The sequence below is a fragment of the Vulpes lagopus genome, chromosome 21, assembly GCF_018345385.1.
Source record: "Vulpes lagopus strain Blue_001 chromosome 21, ASM1834538v1, whole genome shotgun sequence".
NCBI lineage: Eukaryota > Metazoa > Chordata > Mammalia > Carnivora > Canidae > Vulpes > Vulpes lagopus.
Window position 1 is genome coordinate 31,598,282 of NC_054844.1, and position 23,692 is coordinate 31,621,973.

The 23,692-nt window shown below is 37.1% G+C and overlaps 1 protein-coding gene across 1 annotated transcript; it reads right to left on the minus strand.

The window, feature by feature from the left end:
* Positions 1 to 12,405: 12,405 nt before the first annotated feature.
* LOC121479894 (ferritin light chain-like) lies at positions 12,406 to 13,971 on the minus strand. Its single transcript, XM_041735868.1, has 2 exons — positions 13,808 to 13,971; positions 12,406 to 13,193 (listed from the first exon to the last, which is right to left on the minus strand). Exons 1-2 carry the CDS (start codon positions 13,907 to 13,909, stop codon positions 12,936 to 12,938), a joined length of 360 nt encoding a protein of 119 aa, XP_041591802.1. The 5' UTR covers positions 13,910 to 13,971; the 3' UTR covers positions 12,406 to 12,935.
* Positions 13,972 to 23,692: the final 9,721 nt, after the last annotated feature.

A 23,692-nucleotide genomic window follows, 5' to 3' on the forward strand; every position in this document is an offset into this window, starting at 1 on the left:
ATAATTCCATTCAGGTCTCAAGTGTTCTCTTTTCAACCTAAAAAAAAAAAACACAAAAAAACCCCATAGTGGCTCCACAAGCTAATTGGCCTGAGTTTTTTGATAGACAAATGTGTATCATTGCCCATCTGTGAGCACCTTGTTCAAATTGCAACTATAGGTTCTTATAATCACATCGTAAGCCAGGAGACCTAATACCACAGAGAGACACAGGACATATGAGCTTTGCATAAGGGATTCAGATATTATGGTATTCTCACTTGTAACCTTTTCTACATGTGTTAACCTAATCAATCTCTTTTTTATGGTTTTATACTGATATCTTGAAATGATTTAATAAACTATAATTTGAACCTCTTTATTTTGTTAATAAACCTTTCTGTTCCATGGGATAGCTTACCTGGTAATATACCTGGAGGCTATCATCATCAAGTTAATTCTCCATGTGACAAGTAAAACTGTAGATTCTACTGGATTTTTTTGAATCACATAGCTCAAGTGAAATGACTAAATAAAAGTAAATGACACAGCCAAGAAAATGATCTTTCCAATCAAGAAAATGTTTTTGCTAGCTAAATAATCATGATACATTTTTTTAAAGTCATTGCGATTGAGGAAATAATTTCCCTGTTAAATACGAAGAGCTATGAGCCCTATTGAAAACATTCAAAAGAGAAGTGATAGAGTGGAATTGGTGGGACCCTAACCTGGGGAGCAAAATATGAATTCTAATCTGGCATCTGTCAATTCTTAGATTAGAGACCTACTTTGGTTGCTTAACTTTACTTGAGCTGTGGTTTCTTCACATGACAAATGAGAAAAAACCCAAGAGTATATTTTGTAGATGTGATTAACATTTATAAGCAGTTTACTTTACATAAAGAAGATTATACTTGATGGCACACAAATAGACACATACACCAATGGAATAGGATAGAAAGTCCAGAAACAAACCCACAATTATATTGTCAATTTATCTTTATCAAAAGAGGCAAGAATATGTAATAGGAAAAAGACAAATTCTTCCACAAATGGTTCTGGGAAAAGAAGCACAGCTACATGCAAAAGAATAAAACTGGACCACTTCCTTACACCATACACAAAAATTAAATTTAAAATAGGTAAACACCTAACTGTAAGACCTGAAACCATAAAAATCCTAGAGGACAGCACAGGCAGTAATCTCTTAAATTGGCTACAGCAACATTTTTCTTTATATGTTTCCTAAGGCAAGGGAAATAAAAGCAAAAATAAACTTTTGCTACTATATCAAAATAAAAAGCTTTTGCACAGTGAAGGAAATAACAAAAATAAAAAACCTACTGAATGGGAGAAGATATTTTCAAATGCTTTTCAATAATGGGTTAATATCTAAAATATATAAAGAACTTACATAACTCAACACCCAAAAAGCAAATACTCCAATTAAAACATGGTCAGAAGATGTGAATAGACATTTTTCCAAAGACGACATACAGATGGCCAATGAACACATAGACACTCGACACCACTCTTCATCAGGGAAATGCAAGTCAAAACTACAGGATTATCATTTCACACATGTCAGAATGGCTAAAATCAACAACACAAGACATAGCAAGCTTTGGTGAGATGTGGCAAAAAAGGAACACTCTTGCACTGTTGGTGGGAATACAAACCGCTGCAGCCACTCTGGAAGCCACTCTGGAAAACATTCCTCAAAAAATTTAAAATAGAACTACTCTATGATACAGCAATTGCACTAGGTGTTTGCTCAAAGAATATAAAAATAGTAATTTGAAAGAGTGTCTGGACCCCATGCTTTTAGCAGCGTTATTGACAATAGCCAAGATAAAGAAGCAGCCCAAAGTGTCCATTAATAAATAAATGGATAAAGAAGAGGTGGTATATGTATATTCCATTATTCAGTCATAAAAAAGAATGAAATCTTGCCATTTGCAATAAAATGGATGGAGCTAAGAGTATAATGCTAAGCAAAGTAAGCTAGTCAGAGAAAGACACATACCATGTGATTTCACTCATTTGTGAGTTTAAAAACAAAACAAAGGGTAAAAAAAAAAGAGAGAGAGAGAGGAGAAAGAACCCAAGAAATAGACTCTTAACTGTAGAAAACATTGATTGTTACCAGAGAGGAGGTAGGTGGGAGATGGGTGAAATAAGTGAAGAGGATTAAGAGTATACTTACCATCATGAGCACCAAGTAATGTATAGAATTGTTAAATCACTCACTAAATTGTACCCTGAGACTAACATAACATTGTATTTTAACTATACTGGAATTAAAATTAAAAACTTATACAAAAAAAGGAGAAGACCACACTTGATTTTTGTGGTTGAAGGCCATGAAAGTAAAAACCAAGATTTCTCTGAAAAGAAAGAATTCTACTTCAAAACATAAAAATCCTGTCTGAGTTTCCAGCCTGCCAGCTTGCCCTACAGATTTTAAGGTTGCCATCCCCCATAATTTTTTTAAAAAATATTTTATTTATTTATTCATGATGCACACAGAGAGAGGCAAAGACATAAACAAAGGGAGAAGTAGGCTCCTCACAGGGAGCCCGATGCAGGACTCGATCCCAGGACCAGGATCATGCCCTGAGCCAAAGGGAGACGCTCAACCTCTGAGCCACCCAGGTGTCCTGCCATCCTCCATAATTGTGTATGCCAATTTTTAAAAGATTTTTAGTTTATTTATTAGAGAGAGAGAGAGGCAGAGACACAGGCAGAGGGAGAAGCAGGCTCCATGCAAGGAGCCCGATGTGGGGACTCGATCCTGGGTCTCCAGGATCATGCCCTGGGCTGAAGGCAGCACTAAACCGCTAAGCCACCAGGGAATGCCCATGTATGCCAATTTTTAACATAAATCTACCTATATCTATCTATCTATCTATCTATCTATCTATCTATCATCTATCTATCCAATCTATCCCCTACTAGCCTGTTTTTTTGGAGACCCTTAACTGATACATCTTTCCTGCTTCTATGCCACAGAAATAGGGAAATAATTTGAAAACTTCAAAGTGCTATGCCAATATAAGGTATTATTATCCCAAATGTATTTCAAACATGTATTTTAAGTTAATGACTGCAAATATATCTATATATGTTTCTGAAAAGTTCTTTTTGTAAAAGGATATTACAAGCAATAGTTTGAGTAGAAATGCCCTTTCATTTTTTTTTTTTTTTTAGAAATGCCCTTTCAAAAGGGAAGACAGTGGAAGAGTATTTGAATGATACTTGTGAACAACTGTTTTAATGACTTATTGTGTGAATCTGAATGTAATAACAAAGGTGTAAAGGAAGAGTAACAGTGTCATCCTCTTTCTCTTTATCATTCAATACAATTGAGTGAATTATCTACTTTGATTTTAATGAAAGCTTTTGGTCTCAAACTTCTCAGTAAAAATGAAATCTTGCATTATTCATTTAATCTAAAAATACACAGAACATTTCCCTTGGCCACTATAATCCCCTATTCTTCTCTTTGCTCTTTGTCCCATCTTAAAACTTACCATTTTGGTTAGTCCAGTTCAGACAAGCAGTGATTGCTCCACCTAGGTGAGCATGTCCTCAAATAAAAGCTCAACTATGGATTCTACTATTTGTTCTGCTGAGTTCACCACGAACAAGTTACTCAAATCTCTTCCACCATCAGTTAGTAATCGAGCTGATCACCCACTTAGCATTAACCAAGCAAATGATTGTGCAACATGCCTATCCTATCATCACTCCTCCACTTTCAGTAAGTCTCCTATCAGAATTAGTCTTATTACTTTAGAGACATAGTTTATATTGATTGATTTTATCAATTCCTGTTGATAAGATGTGGCTCAATGAGTTTAGCTTTACTTCAAAAATTAAACCAACTTGGGCAGCCCAGGTGGCTCAGCAGTTTAGCAATGCCTTCACCCCAGGGCCACCTGATCCTGGAATCCCAGGATCGAGTCCCATGTCAGGCTCCCTGCCTGGAGCCTGCTTCTCCCTCTGCCTGTGTCTCTGCCTCTCTCTCTCTTTTTCTCTCTCGAATAAATAAATAAAATAAAATAAAAAATTAAACCAACTTAGGGACGCCTGGGTAGCTCAGCAGTTGAGCCTCTGTTTTGTGCTGAGGCTGTGATCCTGGTCCGAGGATCAAGTCCCACATCAGGCTTCCTGTAGGGAGTCTGCTTCTCCCTCTGCCTATGTCTCTGCCTCTTTGTGTGTGTCTCTCACGAATAAATAAATATTTAAAATAAAACCACTTCAAAAGGGGTGAAGTTTCACAAATAGTCAATCTTTAAAAATGCAATTTAGAATTGGATGGCTATTCCCAAAATGAGCATTTCTACAATTATTTGTAGCAGTAGCCTCAATAGATCAAGTAATTGAGCTTGATGCTATCCAGAGATCATGTGAAAAAGAATAACGTATTGGAATGTTTATGTTCTAATAGGGTCATTTAAGAAAATTCAGCCTCTTAACTATACCTCATTATTCATTGATTTTAAAAGAATATCTGTTCTTTTTGTACATTCCAGAGTTCATCTGTTAGTCATGTTTATGGATGTAATTAAAAAAAAAAAGCAGGGGCTCCTGGGTGGCTCACTCGATAGAGCATCAGATTTTTTTTTAAAGATTTTATTTATTTATTCCTGAGACACACACACACACACACACACACACACACACAGAGAGAGAGAGAGAGAGAGAGAGAGAGAGAGAGGAAGAGGGAGAAGCAGGCTCCATGCAGGCAGCCCGACCCGGGACTCGATCCAGGACTCCAGAATCGGGCCCTGGGCCAAAAGCAGCACTAAATCGCTGAGCCACCCAGGCTTCCCAGCATCAAATTTTGACTCAGGTCATGATCATGGTGTCCTGGAATCGAGCCCAATGTGGAGCCCCAGGTGGAGCCATCTATTGGGCTCCCTGCTCAGCAGGGAATCTGCTTTTCCCTCTCCCTCTGCCCTCCCCCAGCTTGCATGCACACTTATGTGTGTTCTCTCTCTCAAATAAATTTTTAAAAATCTTTAAAAACGAAAGAAAATTGTGTTCAGACTAAACATTAAATACTATTCAAGTGAACTTGCACAGTTAAAATTCAATTTTCTTAACTAGTCTTTATAAAACATTCACGAACTTGGGGTTATGATAAAAAGGAAACACATATATACTCTGTTGGGAACAATAATAAAATACTTTTCCATAAATCTTTTTTTCTGTTTTTGTTTTTTGTACTTAATTCTCAATATTCTTGCTTGAATTATCAGGCCTATTAGTGTCTCATCTCAAAAAATACCATTTTTCACTGTCAAACTTTCTACAAAGTACATTTTTCTGAATAGAGTCTGGATATACCTTGAAAGTCTTGCAGCAGATAGAAATTACTTTTCTTAGTTTTAACCTCTAGGAAATTTTAAAAAATATTTTATTTATTTATTTGAGAGAGAGATAGCATTCCCTGTCCCAGAATTCCACTCAGGGCTCTGTAAATACCTGAATTATAGAATGAAATGAAGGAAAGAATATTTTATTTTATTTTTTAAAGATTTTATTTATTCATTCATGAGAGACACAGAGAGAGGGGCAGAGACATAGGCAGAGGGAGAAAGAGAAGCAGGCTCTCTGCAGGGAGCCTGATGTGGGACTCGATCCTGGGACCCCAGGATCACACCCCAGGCTGCAGGCAGCGCCAAACCACTGCACCACTGGGGCTGCCCTTGGTCTGATTCTGTATGAAGGCCTAGAATGCATTGACCACCTTTATCTTACTTTTATTGCCTCTTCTATGGCATTAATAGGACATCTCCAGAGTCATAGATTACTGCAGGGTCCTTCTGTGAGATGTCATCACCTCTCTTGCCTTTCTTTTTAGATATACTCTTTGAGGACTTTAAAGTTCTGATTAAGAATATGAGGTTCTAGAGTTGACAGACCAGTTTCAAAGCTTTGTCATTCATTGCAAGAATGGACAAATTACTAAACTTCCCTGGATGATCAATTTATTCTTCTATAAAATAATAAAATTAAATTAATTAAATGGTAATTAAATGAGATGACTTATCTAAAACTTAGTTTAGTGCTGCTTGGCACCATAGGAATCATTCAATAAATGTTAGGCATTGTCCTTACTATTACTACTACCATAGTTATATTTCTATTTAACTATAAGCTCTATGACAGCAAGGATCATTCTTTTTTAGGCTTTGTGCTCCCAGTGTCTAGCATAGTATTTGATACATGTTTGATGAACTGAGCCATACTTATGATCTACAGAGAGAAATGTAAAAAAAAAATACTCTTTTACTTTTCCTGACTGGAGGTGGAGTAGGTAAGAAGCAATATACAATACTCTTATCCTATGAATCATAAATAGTGATTGCCTGATTTATATTTCTTTTTTTTTTTTTTAAAGATTTATTTATATAGGGCAGCCCAGGGGGCTCAGCAGTTTAGTGCCACCTTCGGCCCAAGGTGTGATCCTGGAGTCCCGGATCGAGTCCTTCATCAGGCTCCCTGCATGGAGCCTGCTTCTCTCTCTCCCTCTGCCTGTGACTCTGCCTCTCTCTCTCCCTGTGTCTCTCATGAATAAATAAATAAAATATTTTTTAAAAAAAGATTCATTTATGTATTTGAGAGAGAGAGAGAACAGGGAGGGGAGGGGCAGAGGGAGAGGGAAAGAGAATCTCCTGCAGACTCTGCTGAGTGCAGGCTGTCTGAGCCTCCATCTCATGACCCTGAGATCATGACTTGAGGTGAAACCAGGGGTCTGACACTTAACCAACTGAGCCACCCAGGTGCCCCAGTCTCATCTGTAGTTCTCAACTAAAAATCAAATGCTCAAATTTTAAAGGAGGAGGAGGATTGGCTTATAACTTTAAAGTGAGAAAAGTGAAATTTGAGTGAAAACTAATAAGAATAATTGAATGTTTGTGGTCTGATTCTCCTTTCATATATTTCTTGGTTTTAAAAACAACACAAGTGGAGCACTTGGCTGGCTCAGTTGGTAAAGCATGCAACTCTTGATCTGGGGTTGTGAATTTAAGCCTCACATTGGCATAGAGCTCACATAAAAAAATAAAGATAAAAAATAAAAGCAACAGAGGTAAAGAAAGAGATGACCAAAAATAGAGGAGAAAGTGCCAGAGAAACATGAAGTTTATTTACTTTATTTCCCCCTATTATTACATTGAGGGAATATTCCCGTTGTCTCTGTAGCAAGGCAATTCCCCCCACCCACATAGAAAACTTTGGTGATTCTTCAACCATGGCTAAATGCCAACCTTTCCATATTACTTGGAAGAAGTTTCAAGAAACCTTCCTTAAAGGAACTCACTGTGTAAATACATGATGATAATAAAAATCGTAAGATCAGTAGGGCTTCCTCCTCACTGATTGGGAATTTCTTGCTAAATAAACCTTTATCTGTGTGACTGCAGGTTTTACACAGCACACACCTTGCCATAGTAAGCACCAGAGAAGTGGGGATAGATAGTGATATTTTTCATTTGGAATACATTGGAATGTTGGTTTTTCTAAATTTCTCATGCAGCATAATAGAAGGATTTTAAATCTCACGTACAGGCCACTTTGAGTATTTCTCTCAGTACTGTCAGCCCAGAAGTCAACTGATAAAGTAATTCCACCAGACAAGGTGAGGCCTATTAAAACATTACATCATTCTGTATATACCAAGCCAAGGAAGGATCTTCTTATATGGTACCTCCATGAGGAGCTTGTCCAGTGAACATTTCAGTGACTCAAGTGGTTATGATCTACCCGTGCTTGAGAAAATATTTTGTAAGTTACTCATCCAGCTCTTAGGAAATTTAGACATATAGAGCAACCCGTACAAAACATTTGAGATCACCAAATCCAACCCACTTATTTTGAAAACTTATGAAGATATAGTTTGTGGAAGAACTAGAATTAAAACCTAGGTCTCTTTTTCACTATCTCACACTGATCTCTAGTTATTATTATTATTTTTAAAGATTTATTTATTTCCGAGAGAGAGCATATGCTCTCTCTTGAGTAGGGGGATGGGCAGCAATTGAATCTCAAGCAGCCTCCCCACTGAATGGATGGGGCATGATCTCATGACCCTGAGATCATGACCTGAGCCAAAATCACAAGTCTGATGCTTATTAACTGAGCCACCACGATGCCCCTGTTCCTAGTTATTTCGTGTAAAAATGAGTAATTTTATTTTATGAGCACTCCTCTGTTCCTTCGGTAGTATAATTAAGGATATATTTTCCAAGCAATTGCTCTCATGCCAGAAAGTTCTTCAATTTCGTATTTATGTTCTCAATGATATAGTATCTATTTAGTTTTGTAAAATATATGAACAAAATATTTAGAATTTCTCTCTTCCAGAAGAATTATCACTTGGTAAAAATCTACTACATTTAAAATTTTCAATATAGTAAAACTAAGTTAAGTTAGTGCCACACAGTGAAATGTTAGTTACTCATTTTGGTAATATATCTTAAGACCCATATCCTATTTTTTCTTAAGGTTTGTTAAAAAAAATTTATTCATTTGTTTGACAGAGAGAGAGAACAAGCAGGATGAGCTGCAAGCAGAACGGGAGGGAGAAGCAGACTCCCCATGGGGCAGAGAGCCCAACACAGGGCTTGATCCCAGGGCCCTGGGATCATGATCGGAGCTAAAGGTAGATGCTTAACTGACTGAGTCACCCAGGTGCCTCAGATTTTTTTTTTTTAAAGAAATCTCTACAGTCTACATGTGAGGCTCAAAATCACAACCCTCAGATCAAAAGCCACATGCTCTACCAACCGAGTCAGTGAGGCTCCCCAAGACCTACAATTTAAAGTAAAACTTAGATATATAACATATGTACATTAACAAATGTCCTACACACTTCTAAAACATCCCAGGTAACTTTTATTGTGCATTAAACTAACAACTTCATCCTTTTCCAGGGCAAATATAATTTCATTCTTCTTAAGCAGCTTGTGCAGCATTAACTGTTAAATGAGTTACTATGTTTTTTCTCAAAATTGTTCATATAAAGTCCAATATTTTTCATGTCACTGTCATGACATGGAATTTGTAAGGGTCACATGTCTTTCTCTGCTGTGGGGAAACTGGGCCCTTTCTTCTGATATTCTCTAGGATTCTTCACTTAGGAACAAAATCTAGAGACACAGACCAAGATAGAGAGGCAGAGACATAGGGAGAAGCAGGCTCCATGCAGGGAGCCCGAGAGACTTGATCCCAGGACCCCAGGACCAAACCCTGAGCCAAAGGTAGCCGTTCAAGTGCTGAACCGCTCAGGCATCCCAGTAATTCCTACCTTTCAATGGTGGTGTGATGACTGGATAAAGTAATATATATAAACTGCCTCCAGAGATAGCCTAAAACATAGGATCTGAATAAATGATACTACTTACATCATTACCCTTCAAACAAGTCACTTTCGCCTTCTAATTCTTCATGTACTTCCAGATACTCGGATTTCAAATGACCAAAGCTAATGCTGATCACTAGGCGGTCATAATTTCTCAGTATAACTTCCTAGACTAGTTTATCTTCCTTTTCAATTTTTGTTTGTAGCCCCTAGTTACCACATTTCTGGCATGTGCTCAGTATAAGATTTTCCAGCTTAGTGCTTTCCTTATCTAGAAGATCAGAACCTGGGATCCCTGGGTGGCTCAGCGGTTTAGTGCCAGCCTTCTGCCCAGGGTGTGATCCTGGGGTCCCAGGATCAAGTCCCACGTCAGGCTCCCTGTATGGGGTCTGCTTCTGTCACCGCCTCTCTCTCTCTCATGAATGAATAAATAAATAAAATCTTACAAAAAAAAAAGAAGAAGAAGAAGACCAGAACCCTTAATTATGTACTTTTCTCATAGCCACAGAGCCAGGGATTTAGAGCTCCTTAAGAAGATTAATTAAACCTGCTGCTGTTCTCCCAGCAAAGCTTCTTTTATTTTAGACTGCTGAGCCAAGGGTTAAGTGTTTTATCATAGAGCAAATCAATGACAAATCTGGATGTGGAAGCCAATAAGCTAGATTACCAGCTCTTTGTGATACTGAAAGAACACTTCCATTGACTCATTTTCTCTTCTGTGGAGTTTTAACAATACCTTAGTGAGAATCTGCCCAGAGACAAGAGCACCTTCCTGTACTGTGATATGATGCATCCGCACACTCACAGACAATTCCCCATTGATCTTAACTGCAGAAAGGGAAAGCCTGGCACATTACTTAAGAAGAGCAAGTCAACCTAATTCACAATTGTGCTTACTCCCAGCTTTTTTATAGCAATAGTGCTTTGTCTATATTGCTTAACCATTGAATATTTTTGGTGTGGGCTTCTTGCTTACAAATAACTGGCCAATATTTATCCAACTTAGTCTTATTAGATAATTTAGTCTATTTTTCCAGGTCATTAGTGTAATAAGCAATGTGGCCCAAATGCTAATATATTGCTCCTTGGCACATAAATGAAAATACTTCCATATTCTTCAGTACACAGTGTTTTATTTTTCTGTTTCCTCATGGAGACTGAAAAAGAAAATATATCCTTTTATTAAAAAATGTTTTCGTGCTTTGCTTTAATAATCAGTTTTGTGCCAAAGCCCAAAATGAATTAACCTTATAAACCGATCTCTGAAATTATTAACTTAAGTGTTTTAGAAGTTGAATGTTATTAGTCAGAGTGATAGACATTTGAATAAAGCAAAGTTTCTCAAAATTATCAAGTATAACATATATAATAAATATATAACTGTTACCTGGAATGTGTCTTGAGGGTGTATACATAAAAGATACTGCTGAGGTAAATTTTGAATTATTGGAAAATTTAATCCTAATGTATAGACTGCTTATAAAGAGGGTAAACATACCATTTTTATGACATTTTGAATTTGCACTCTTCAATAATTAAAAATATGTTCCATCTCTGTATGAGCTCATTTATTAAGTATGTTATTTTAAAAACGGAAGACATAAATAGAAAAATAAACCATAGGTTGTACGGCTGAACCATCATTATTTACTACCTCAGATCTTCAGCCTGATGAGACCTTTGCTTAACAGAATCTTTCGAACATTCTAGTGTGTATCTTCAATTTTGGAATAAAAAGAGGAATGTAACTGAAAAATCACAGAGTTTATGCTTAGCAATTTGGAGGTTTTGAATTACCTATTCCGATATATTAATTTCAGTTCATAATATTAGTTTGTATTTAATAACAAACCTGCAGAATTCTTGTGGCTATTTATTCTTTGTGATGAAATTCAAGATAAGTTGTACCATAAACAGTTTTCTTGATTATTCATAAATATTGAGGGTGAGAGAAAACATTAAGTTGAAATAGAGTTCTTTACAGCTCATGCTTTGTTCTCATCTATGCTGGCAAACTGTGAAAACATTACCCAAGAGCATGGTTTTCTAACTAGTAAACCATGTTCAGAAATGTTTTCCAATTCAGTACAACTACATGCATTCACAAAAGGAAATTGTTTTGTTGATATGTCCCGGGCAGATTGTTTCCTGTTTTGGAAATTGCTGTGCTCAGTTAATCAGAGCTGAGATGGTTCTATTCATCCTCTACAAGTCGAATTGGCCAGCTCATTGAGAATGACTTCCAAATTATCTCAGTAGAATTGAAGCACAGGTTATAAGATTCACTAGATACCTAAATATAAAACATTCATTTTTTTCCTATGAATTAAAAATGCTTACTTTTATATGCTGTGATTTTTTTTTTACTTGTTTCATACTTTGTATCTTCATGTCAAAAGAACTTGGAGTTTGAATTTAAATTTCCATTTATGCTATCAATCTTATGAAATTCCTTCTGATGAGACATAATTTTAAAGTTATAGGAAATATTTTAGCTACTCACATTAGTAGAGGCACAAAGTTTTGAAAATCACATATTAGCCAGTAACTCCATTTTTTCCCAGTAACATTTTCTATCTAAGTTGGGACTAATAAATAAGGTAATTGATCTAAATTTTATATTACTCCCAAATTTTATTATATTAATTGCTTTGTACACCCAACACGCTAACCTCCATTCCTTTGGTACATGTACCATACTTTTTTTTTTTGTACAACTTTTGGCCTGGCCACCTGTTTCAAGCCAAGCATTGGGATCCCTGGGTGGCGCAGCGGTTTAGCGGCTGCCTTTGGCCCAGGGCGCGATCCTGGAGACCCGGGATCGAATCCCACGTCGGGCTCCCGGTGCATGCAGCCTGCTTCTCCTTCTGCCTATGTCTCTTCCCCACTCTCTCTCTCTCTATGACTATCATTAATAAATAAAAATTAAAAAAAAAAGCCAAGCATTACTCAAGATTTTTATTAATTTAAGTAGAGAAGTGATCATATGAAAGGATGTATTTGTTTACTAGATATATTAACTAATTTGGGATTTGTGATAATTTATTATTTAGTGTTTTTATAAAGTGATTTTAAAATTCCTTCTTACATAACAAAAATAGACTAACTTATGATATTTGCATCTTATATTAATATAGAATTTAACATTTTTAGGTGGGCAAACATATTCTATTGCTCGCTTTTTAAAAATTATTGAAGTATGGCTGACATACAATACTATATTAGTTTCAGGTGTAATAGTGATTCAACAATTCTATACATAATTCTCACCATAATAAGTGTCATACAATATTATAATATTACAATCTTTTTTTGCTGCAAAAAGCTTTATCATTTCCATTTGCTCCGTGGCTTGGGAGAAGTCTCCAGGGTGGTTAAAAACCTGCCTAGTGGCTGTGGAGAGTGGCTTAGGTACAAGCCCTGGCACCAAAGGGATGCCAGAGGGTCCCCTCAAAAGCTGTGGGGCTTTAGGGGCTCCTAGTGGTGCTTGAGGGTTAGCCTTGGGAAGAGATGCTCATCCAGCCCCACCTGGAGGCCAGCCAACCTGCAGAAGTCAGGTGGTAGCCCATCTACTTGATGAGTTTCACCTCCTCATTTGGGAAGTGGTTTTCCAAGAAATCGCAAAGGTAGAGGGCTGTGGGGTAGAACCCAGGCCATGCATATCCAAAAGGGCCTGATTCAGGCTCTTTTCCAGGACCATGGTGGCTTCCATGGCATCCAGGGTTTTACCCCACTCATCTTGGGAGACTTCTGCACATCTTGGAAGATGGCACAGCTGCAGCGCTGGTTTTACATCTTCAAGAGACATTCGGCTAGCCTTGAGCTTCTCTTCAGCCAATTCCTGGAAAAAAGTGCCCCCACTACCTCGAGAGCCACATAGTCTGATAGAAATAGAAGCCCAAAGAAAGGTAGGTGTAGGAGGTCAGCAGATGCATGTTGACCAGAAGGTCGATGGTGTCTTCCACCTCAGGGGAATAATTCTGATGAATAGGGGAGCTCATGGGTAATCACTAATAAGGAACTACCCTCAAAACAGATTGCTGGCTGGTCCCAGAGGCAGAGTGGCCAAGAACATAGCTCTGAAGTTTGCCTGGGGAAAAGGTTGGGAAAAAAGTTGGAGGGTAGTTGGAGGGTGATAGAAGGGGTGTCCCTGGGTCTGTTCAGTCCAAACACTGTTGAAGCAAGAGAGATCCACAGGACCATGGACACACTGCCTAACATTATAGTATTGACTATATTCCCTATGCTTTACTTTTCATCTTTGCAACTTATTTATTTTATAACTGGAAGCCAGTACCTCCTAATCCCCTTCACCTATTCTGCTCATCTCCCCACCCACCTCCTATCATTAGTTTGTTCTCCTTATTTAAGAGTCTGTTCTTCACTTATTTTGTATTTCAGATAGCACAAAAAAGTGAAATCATATGGCTTTTGTCTTTGATTTATTTTACTTACCATAATACCCTCTAGGTCCATCCATGTTGAGGCAAATGGCAATATCTCATTTCTTATGGGTAATATTCCATTATATATATGGAATATGTATATATACCACATCTTTGTTATCCATTCACTTATCAGTGGACACTTGGGTTTCTTCCATATCTTGGCTTTGTAAATAATGCTGTAATAAACATATGGGTGCAATTATCTTTTTGAATTGGTGTTTTCATTTTCTTTGGGTAAATACGCAGTAGTGGAATTACTGGATGATAATGGCATTTCTGTTTTTAACTTTTTGAGGAATCAAACTGTTTTCCACAGTGATTGCACCAATTTATATTCCCACCCATAGTGCACCAGGTTCCTTTTTTCCCATATTCTTGCCAATATTCATTATTTCTTATCTATTTATAATAGCCATTCTGACTGTGTAAGATGATATCTCATTCTGGTTTTGATTTTTGTTTTCCTGATGATTAGTTATGCTAAGCATCTCTCTCTTTTTTTTTTTTTTTGGCTAAGCATCTTTTCATGTTTTTAGCCATCTGTATGTCTTCTTCAGAAAAAAAAAGTCTATTTAGGTCCTCTGCCCATTTTTAAATCAGATTGTTTGATTTTTTGGTGTTGAGTTGTAAAAGTTCTTTATATATTTTTGGATTTAGTCTCTATCAGATATATCATTTGCAATATTTTCTGCCTCAGTTAGTTGCCTTTTTGTTTTGTGGATAGTTTCCTTTGCTGGCTTTCTATTTTGGTGTGGTCCCAATAGTTTATTTTTGCTTTTGTTTTCCTTGCCTAAGGAGACATATCCATAAATATGTTGCTAAGCTATTGCTGCTAAGTTTACTCAAGTGTTTGATTAATGCTCTTGGTAGTACATCACACAATTACTTTCTAAGTTTTAAGTATTCACTTTCTTTTGCCAAGCAGCAGATCATGTGCTTCAACTCTGCAATGATAGAAAATGGTAATTGTTTTTGCTGAATTAATTCTGGAAAGTGACCATTCCTAATGGGCAGAATTCAATGACAAGGAGATCATTTCCTTGCTGCTTAGTTTTGTTTAAGGCTCGGGACCACCTACTGAGTGGATGGGGGTGGGAAGGCTATTGGCAATTATTTTTAAAAAGGAAGAAAGTCTGTGCACCTGTTGTACAGCTGTAATGACAGCCTAACAGGGACAAAGCATGCAGAGAGTGTGCTCATCAGTTATTGCTCTCACATGAGGTGAAAATGCTTTGCTGTTTCAAGAATTCCTGTGAAAAGCAGGCCTAACAGTATCCTCAAATGAATTATTTTGCGAGAGATTCTTTCTGCCTTTCATTTTAATCTGTGGAAAGTGATGAAAAGGAGCTTCTTTCCAAAGGCAGGAAAACTTTATAAAATATCTCATAGAATAACAAATATTTTTATTTTTTATTTTTTAAAAAAGATTTTATTTATTTATTTATGAGAGACACAGAAAGAGAGAGGCAGAGACACAGGCAGAGGGAGAAGCAGGCTCCATGCAGGGAGCCTGATGTGGGACTCCATCCTGGGTCTCCAGGATCATGCCCTGGGCTGAAGGCAGTGCTAAACCGCTAAGCCACAGAGGCTGCCCAGAATAACAAATTTTATTTTATTTTATTTTATTTTATTTTATTTTATTTTATTTATTATTTTATTTCATTTATTTATTTTTTTTTTAGTATAACAAATTTTAAAAGGGAAAACTAAAAGAAAAAGATAGTGATTTTTGAGCCATTTCCATTATCCAGAAAGCTCTACTGAGCAATGTTTCTCTAGAGATATTTTATAAAAATATAATTTCAAATAAATTTTTGGATATAATTATTAAGTTCACACCAAATTATATCTACCTTAGGTCTTAAAGAGGCTTTACACTTTTTTTGTCCATCAAAAATAGAATAACAATAACAAAAAAGTGATATGTTCTTATGCTGGAATACCATTCCTTAATGAAAAGGAACAAATTACAGATTTATATAAGTTTGGGTAAACCTTGTAATGAGATACAGAAGGAAACTATTAGTATACATCTATTTATATAAAGTTCAGGAAAAGGGGTGCATAGTTGGTGAAAAGCTACAACAAAAATTAAGGGAGTTAGTATCATAAAATCATAATAATGGTTATGTCGAAGGGAAGGAAGGAGGATATACCCTTGAAGGCATACATGGGCAGGCTTCCAGGCTGCCAGCACTGTTCTATTTCCTAACCTGTGCAGTGGTAACATCTGCATTTTTTTCTATAAATTCTCCTCAACATGTTGTATTTTGCAATAAAAATAGGCTAAAAATCACTGTCACAGTTCATTGAATGTGCCTACATCTTTGAAAATATCAAATCATACTTAAACTGCTACAACTGATTATTCATAGATTCATGAAATCTAGAGGTGAGTGTACAGATTTCTTAGTGTACAAGCTACAGTGTTACCTTTTAGTGATAAGGAGAAATTGTTACTTGAAAAATGTTGGCGGGATCCCTGGGTGGCGCAGCGATTTGGCGCCTGCCTTTGGCCCAGGGCGCGATCCTGGAGACTCGGGATCGAATCCCACGTCGGGCTCCCGGTGCATGGAGCCTGCTTCTCCCTCTGCCTGTGTTTCTGCCTGTCTCTCTCTCTCTCTCTCTGTGACTATCATAAATAAAAATTAAAAAAATAAAAAAAGGGGCAGCCCCCGTGGCGCAGCGGTTTAGCACCGCCTGCAGCCCGGGGTGTGATCCTGGGGACCCGGGATCGAGTCCCACGTCTGGCTCCCTGCATGGAGCCTGCTTCATCCTCTGCCTGTGTCTCTGCCTCGCTCTCTCTCTCTCTCTCTCTCTCTCTCTCTCTGTCTCTATGAGTAAATAAATAAATAAAAATCTTAAAAAAAAAAAAAAGAAAAATGTTGGCAGTAGATTATGGTAAACATACTTAAACAAAAATAATATCACTTTTTTATTCCCTGCAGGTGTGCATAAACTAGATGGCATATTTTTATTCTTTAAGTGGCCAGATATTTTAAATATCTTTGCTGCATTTGCTGTCATTCTTTTCTAGCTGTCATGTCAAATAAAAGATTGATGGAGGTGCTTGTAGATTTAGAAGTTGATACTGGTATTGAAGCATTTATTAAGGACAAGTTAGCACAAACATTTTCCTACTACCACTAAAATCCAGAATTGGTTCCAACATTTCAACTGAAAATGCTTCAAATATTCAAAACAATCTCTCATGCTATTATAAATTGGAAAGGTTTAGAGACTTTATCTACAGATACTTGTACAGCAAGAAGGGTGGTTCACACTCAATTATTCATAGAACCTGAGGTTGTTGTTTATAAGGTAGTGAACTTGGATATATATCAGACCTGCCATGATCTGGAGTCTGACTATCCTTCCTAATTAATATCCTTTCTAATTATTAATGTCCTTCCAACTTAATGCCCTGCTCCTCTCCAAATCTCACCATAGAGCTGATGAATACTAAGCTTCTTGAAGTTTTGTATCTTCATGACTTCAACAGCTGTCTGAAGACTCTTTTGGTTACATGTTAGAAGAACCAACTCAAGCTAGGTTAACAAAAAAGAAAAGTTTTTTTTAAATTAAAAAAGTAAAAAGCTATTAAATACTTTCTGTACAATTTCAAATCCAGAGGAAGTAACTACTATTAAAATTTGGCTATGGCTCAGATTTCAGATTTTATGCATACCTGCATAGATGTTTTTTTCTTCACATGGGATGATAATATCTATGTTGTCTCCCAGTGGTTTTTTTTTCATATAATGAATAATCTTACAAGACAGTATTTTTTAAATATTTTATTTATTTATTCATGAGAGACACAGAGAGGCAGAGACACAGGCAGAGGGAGAAGCAGGCTCCCTGTGAGAAGCCAGATGTGGGACTCGATTCCAGCACCCCGGGATCATGACCTGAGCTGAATGCAGATGCTCAACCACTGAGCCACCCAGGCGTCCCACAAGGCAGTATTAAAGTATAAGTTAGAGGGCCTCCCAATTTTGTAATGGCTGCATTATGTTAATTAACATTTAAAATATTTCCAATTTATTTACAAGAAATTATGGAACATAATGCTGGGACTATCAATAAAACCTGTTTTATAGAATCCAAGGAAAAGTCAAACAATCATCAGCAGGAATGGAGGAAACAAAGCAATTCCGTAGCAAGAATCGTTTGACTTTCCTTCTAGAGCTCTGTGATTAATACATCTCTCAGGAATGTATTTACATTCTCCAGAGAGTATCAGATACTGTGGAGTCTAGTGTCACATTTGGTCCTATTAGGTTTGACCAAGAGGCCAGGGTCAGATAGGAAAAAACATGGCTGTGAGAACCAACAGCTGAGGTGGATGTAGAGGCCATTTCCTATTTGATTTTGCCTTTCTGGTGCTTACATAGTGTCTTACCATCTCCACAGAAAGAGTTGTGACAAAGTAGCTCTCTGTAATAAGTTGTCCTCCTCTCATTTTCCCCCTTTACATTAGTGTTTTACTGACATTTCATGCTAAATTAAAAGATCATTTATGTGACAGGCCCTGAAGTTCAGGTCTAGTGGGGCCAGCCTCATGGAGCTGCAATGAAAGGAGGACAATGAGAAAAAAAAAGAGGGGGGATCCCTGGGTGTCTCAGCGGTTTTGCGCCTGCCTTTGGCCCAAGGTGTGATCCTGGAGTCCTGGGATCGAGCCCCACGTCCGGCTCCCGGCATAGAGCCTGCTTCTTCCTCTGCCTGTGTCTCTGCCTCTCTCTCTCTCTTTCTCTCTCTCTATCACAAATAAACAAAAATAAATCTTTAAAAAAAAAAAAAAAGAAAGAAAGGAGGACAATGAAGTCTGTGTGCGACCTGAGTACCAGATCCTTGCTTTCAGTATCCAAATCACTTGCCCCCACCTTTCCAGAACTATATGTCCAACTGCTTTCCAACATCTCCCATCTAGACATCCTTTGGACATGTCAAATCAGCATTTCCAATACTGAATCTACTTTCCTCTCACAGACTTCCACTTGTTCTGCTTACCTTAGTCAATAGCATCTCACTCTGCTTTCCAACCAGTCACCAACTTCTGTTAAGGCCTCTCCAATCCATTGCCACTGCTCTGATGTAGGCTACCATCTTCTGTAGCCTGCACAACTGGAAACTCTAACTCATCAGACTTCTCTCCTGCCTCTAGTCTTACTAGAGTCAGTTCTTGACCCTGCAGCCAATGAGAGCAAAACCTTTCCTTGCAAACTAGTCTCTCTTCAGTATAGAGCCTGAAGTCCTTAGCATAGCTCAGCAGGGGATAGTATTCCATGTGGATTAGGCATTTTATGAATTGCCCACTTCTTCCATCTTAGCCTCTCTATCCTCTTTATTTCCATTTCTATTTTCTTGCAGCTCCCTGATTTCTTGCCTCTAGAGCAGTGGTTCTGAACCTTGACTGCACATTAGAATCATCTGGAGAGCTTTAAAAAAAAATACTACCAGCTTGGTTGCCCCAGACAAATGAAATCAGAACTCCTGGGGGTGAGACCCAGGGCTAGGATTTATGTTTTTAAAGCTCCATAGAGGATTCCAATATGTAGCCAAGTTTAGGAGCCTCTGCAAATCTTTGCATAGCTTCATTTCCTCTCCCTGACCCAATCCCTATTCCCTTCTTTATTTTTATTTTTGCTTTTTTTTACGATTTTATTTATTTGAGAGCGAGAGAGGTGGGAGAGCGAGAACGCATGTGCTCCTGAGTGTTGAGGCCTGGGGAAGTGGGTGGCAAAAGGAGAAGGAGAAGCAGGTTCCTGGCTGAGAAGAGAGCTCCACACAGGGGCCCAATCCCAGGATCCCAGCACTCCAGGATCATGACCTGAGCCAAAGGCAGACGCTTAACCAACTGAGCCACTCAGGCACCCCCAACCCTTGTTTATTCTTGACCTCCTTCTCTAAGCTGCCTAGCTCAAACTCATCCTACTTATCCGACAACCCACACATACAGAGAAGCCTTTCTTGACCACAGGAAATGTTATGTGAATAGATGGAGAATTTTGAACAACTCTCAAGATCTCTGGATTCCTATCTATAAATTATCCTTTGGACCATCTGATATCTATCTAATAATAAATGTCATGAAGATGTAACTGTGTCAGGCTAATCATGTGCATTCATTCATTAACTACCACTGTCAGGGTTTGTGCTAGTTGTTTGTCTAATTATCACATTTCATTCTTTCTGTAATCTTTAGGAAGTATTCAAATCCTATTTTACTGCTGAGAAAACTGAAGCTTTGACAGTTTAACAAATATAGACTAAATATGTAATATATTTAGTACATATTTAGTATTATTTTTATATAGTTATATAATAGGTTATATATTTTAAATGTAATTACTTTATATATTACAATAATATATTTTAATTATATATTATTTATTCAGTATATATATTAACATACACACTAAATATGTAATGTATACTAAGTGCAGATACCAGTATGAATCATAAGAAGAACCCAGAATATGAAATATTCTCCAGAGTTTTTTTAATCAAAATATTATAAATGAAAAGTTCTGAAATCCTTTAACAAGAAACTGTTTGGAAATGTATGTTTTAGATTTTTCAGATGCATATGGAAAGAACTACTCAGCAGCATAGCAGAAGAATAATAAATAAAAATTTTGGAAATATCAACTAATGGTTTTATGCAAACAACAGTGTTTCTGATAAGCACATAAAAATTCAGATAAGAGAGATGGCAAATTCATTTATTTTGCTTTAAATTGGAAAATAGTTATTTTACTATTCTGATGTATATTTAAGAGGATATATTTCAAAAGCAACAGTTAGGAACAAAAGCTTAAATGGGATTTCTAGCAGTTTTAATGCTGTGGAGAACTTTATATCTACTGCATGGTTGACAGATAGTAAGGCTTCAGAACCAGAATATACACCACACCCTTTTTATTCACTGTCCCTTCCTATCTCCACTTCTCTCTTCCCCTCCCCTCAAATCACAATCTCTCTTTATTTTTCCAGCTTGCACTATGTGTTCATTCACCTCCTGTGTAATTACCATAAATAATCAGCAAGATAGGACCTGTGTGGTACAAATGCCACACCTTGGTTGTGTTGGGAGCAACCACTTGAAGTGATGGCAACCTAAACATTTGCACACTTTTTAAGGTCACAATGTCCTGTAGTTAAGTATTTCACAAATAAATCTTTTAAAATCCAATAGGCAAAATATCTGAATGTTTCTCCATGGTTAATACCTGACCTAAAAGTCACCTTTTGACTGGCCAAAACACTTGACTCTACATGCCTGGGATGGGTGTTGACCGTAGCCCAGAATGATTTCTTCAAATTAAAAACAAAACACAAAAAAACAATTGTTCTTTCCTATTAAGAACTAAGCAGGAGAAAACAAAAGGCTTTGTTCAGCTGTAAATCATGTAAAAGCAGGGGTATGTTACCTGCTCTGCCAAGACTAAATTAAAGCAATCAGCAACAGGACTTTAGAGATTGCAAAATCCCAGAAAAGGAATATTATGGCACTTTCTTGAGCCAAATATTAGTGTGAAAGGAAAAATGAAATAATTAAATAATAAAATTAAATTTAAAAAGAGATTCTCAATAAATAATAAGATAAGCAGGAAACACTCCCATTATGGGTTTCTTTGGCCCATACCCTGTCTTCACTATCAGACTCAAGCCTTCAGTTAAGTATTAATTTTCCTTTTGCTTATGCTTAGTTGTGTGCTCTGTGGATCCTCCCAGCTGCAAGATAATTTTTCATTCTCATTCTTCCCAAAGAAAGTGTGAGGTTCTTTAGCATGTTATAATGAGTCCCCAGTTTTGGAGAGTTACAAAACTCTGATTTCCAAATCACTAACACCACTTCCCACCCAGCTCCGTACATATATGGGGCCCAAGGTGTGCAAAAAGACAATTAGATGGTACTGCATAAACCAGTCAAATTCTATAACTTAGAAGTGGAGAAATTGAGAGTCAGAAAGAATTCTTTTTCTCAAATTCACACTAGTTATTGGCAAACTAAAATAGAATTCAGATCACATGAGTTCTAGTCAAGTATATTTTCCTCTACCTAATTATTTATCTTAGTAAGTTTATTTTGCTTACAAAATTTCACAACACACTTCGAGATAGCTGGCGATATCTGGATTATCATTAAACTAAATGTGGGATCATCACCAAAGAAAAGCAAAGAATTTAATTGAAATTCCTAAAACTTCATTTTGTTTTTGTACTTAATCACAAACTTCACAGATGCCAGGTTTTGGTTTGTTTGTTGTTGCTTTTCCCAATATCTAGGTTTTGCTAGCATGACCTCCCCTGGATAATCTGTTTCTTATCATAATTTTGCAATGTAATTTTAACCATTACATTTTCCTTTGATTTGTCACTGTCATCCTTTCCGACACTGACTAACCATTGCATACTTTTTTTTTTTTTTAAGATTTTATTTATTTATTCAGGAGAGACACAGAGAGAGAGAGGTAGAGACATGGGCAGAGGGAGAAGCAGGCTCCATGCAGGGAGCCTGATGTGGGACTTCATCCAGGGACTCCGGGATCACGCCCTGAATTGAAGGCAGACGCCCAACCGTTGAGCCACCCAGGCGTCCTGTATACTCTGTTTTCAAACAAGATGGTACAACTTCTCCAGAGGAACTACCAAGAAACTTGAGATAAATTAGCTGCTTACATAAGATAGTTGCCTCTTAACTCTCTGCTTTTTATGCAGCTTTTCTTCTTGGCCTTCATAAGTGCCTTTTGGAATAAACTCAACTGAGCCAAATTCATTCTGATAACTTGTCTTAAAAGCTCTTTTATCAACTTTACTTCTCACTCATTAGCTAAACATTAAATCTCTTTTTCTCCTCTTCTTTGGGTGCTCCAATGGCCAACGGATTTCGATATAAACTACATGAAGTCAAGGCAAAGTTATTCTTACTTAGCAGCACTTGGTTCAGTGACCTGTCAATGATGTGCCATTAAGTGCTAACTCTCTAAGCACATGTGATAAGCATAACCCAAATGTAACCAGGATACAATCCTATGTTCTCCAGGGTCCAAGGCACCCAACAGGCATGACAACATGTTACAACATGCAGCCTCTTCTCTGGCCAGTTATGCTACTTCTTCAGTCACAACTTGAGCTTTACACTGAAATCTATTAATCTATTATTCCATTTCTCCCCACTTCTAAGTTTAGATATTACTAAAAATATTCATGTACATCTTTTAGACTGTGAGCTCCTTATAGGCAATGACTATGAAGTATTTAACTTTGACTTCCCAGTGACTAATTGCTAGATTCTTTATGGGTATTTAATAAATACTGAATCAATAAGTGAATGAATAAATAAGAAATGAATGAATGTGCTCCAAATCCCTCCCATACAACGATAATGCTGTTAATGCTATACATTAAGGCCAATTTTCTCTTCTGTGATTCATGTTTCATTGCCCTTTCCCTAACTCAGTTCCCTTTCTTCATCTCTGCCTCAAAAGAAAATATCTCTTTTCTATTACAGGCCAAGATTATAGGAAATTACAAAGCTTACAGGAGATGCTGATCTCATATATGAAAGTAATGAGATACTCATTGGTATGCCCCAATACATTATGCGATATTTATTTGGGACAATGATCAGCTTCCAGTTTACAAACAAAGCTGACATCATCCATTAAGAAATTATCTGGGCCTGAACATTGAAAAAGAACACACTGGAACTCAGCTAGGAAAGGAATTGGAAGAGTAGGAAGGAGGTGTAAGACCAGCTGGTGCTAGAATAGATATGAGCTTCTCTTTCTTTTTTTCTTTTTTTCTTTCTTCTTTCTTTCTTTCTTTCTTTCTTTCTTTCTTTCTTTCTTTCTTTTTTTCTTTTTTTAAGATTTTGTTTATT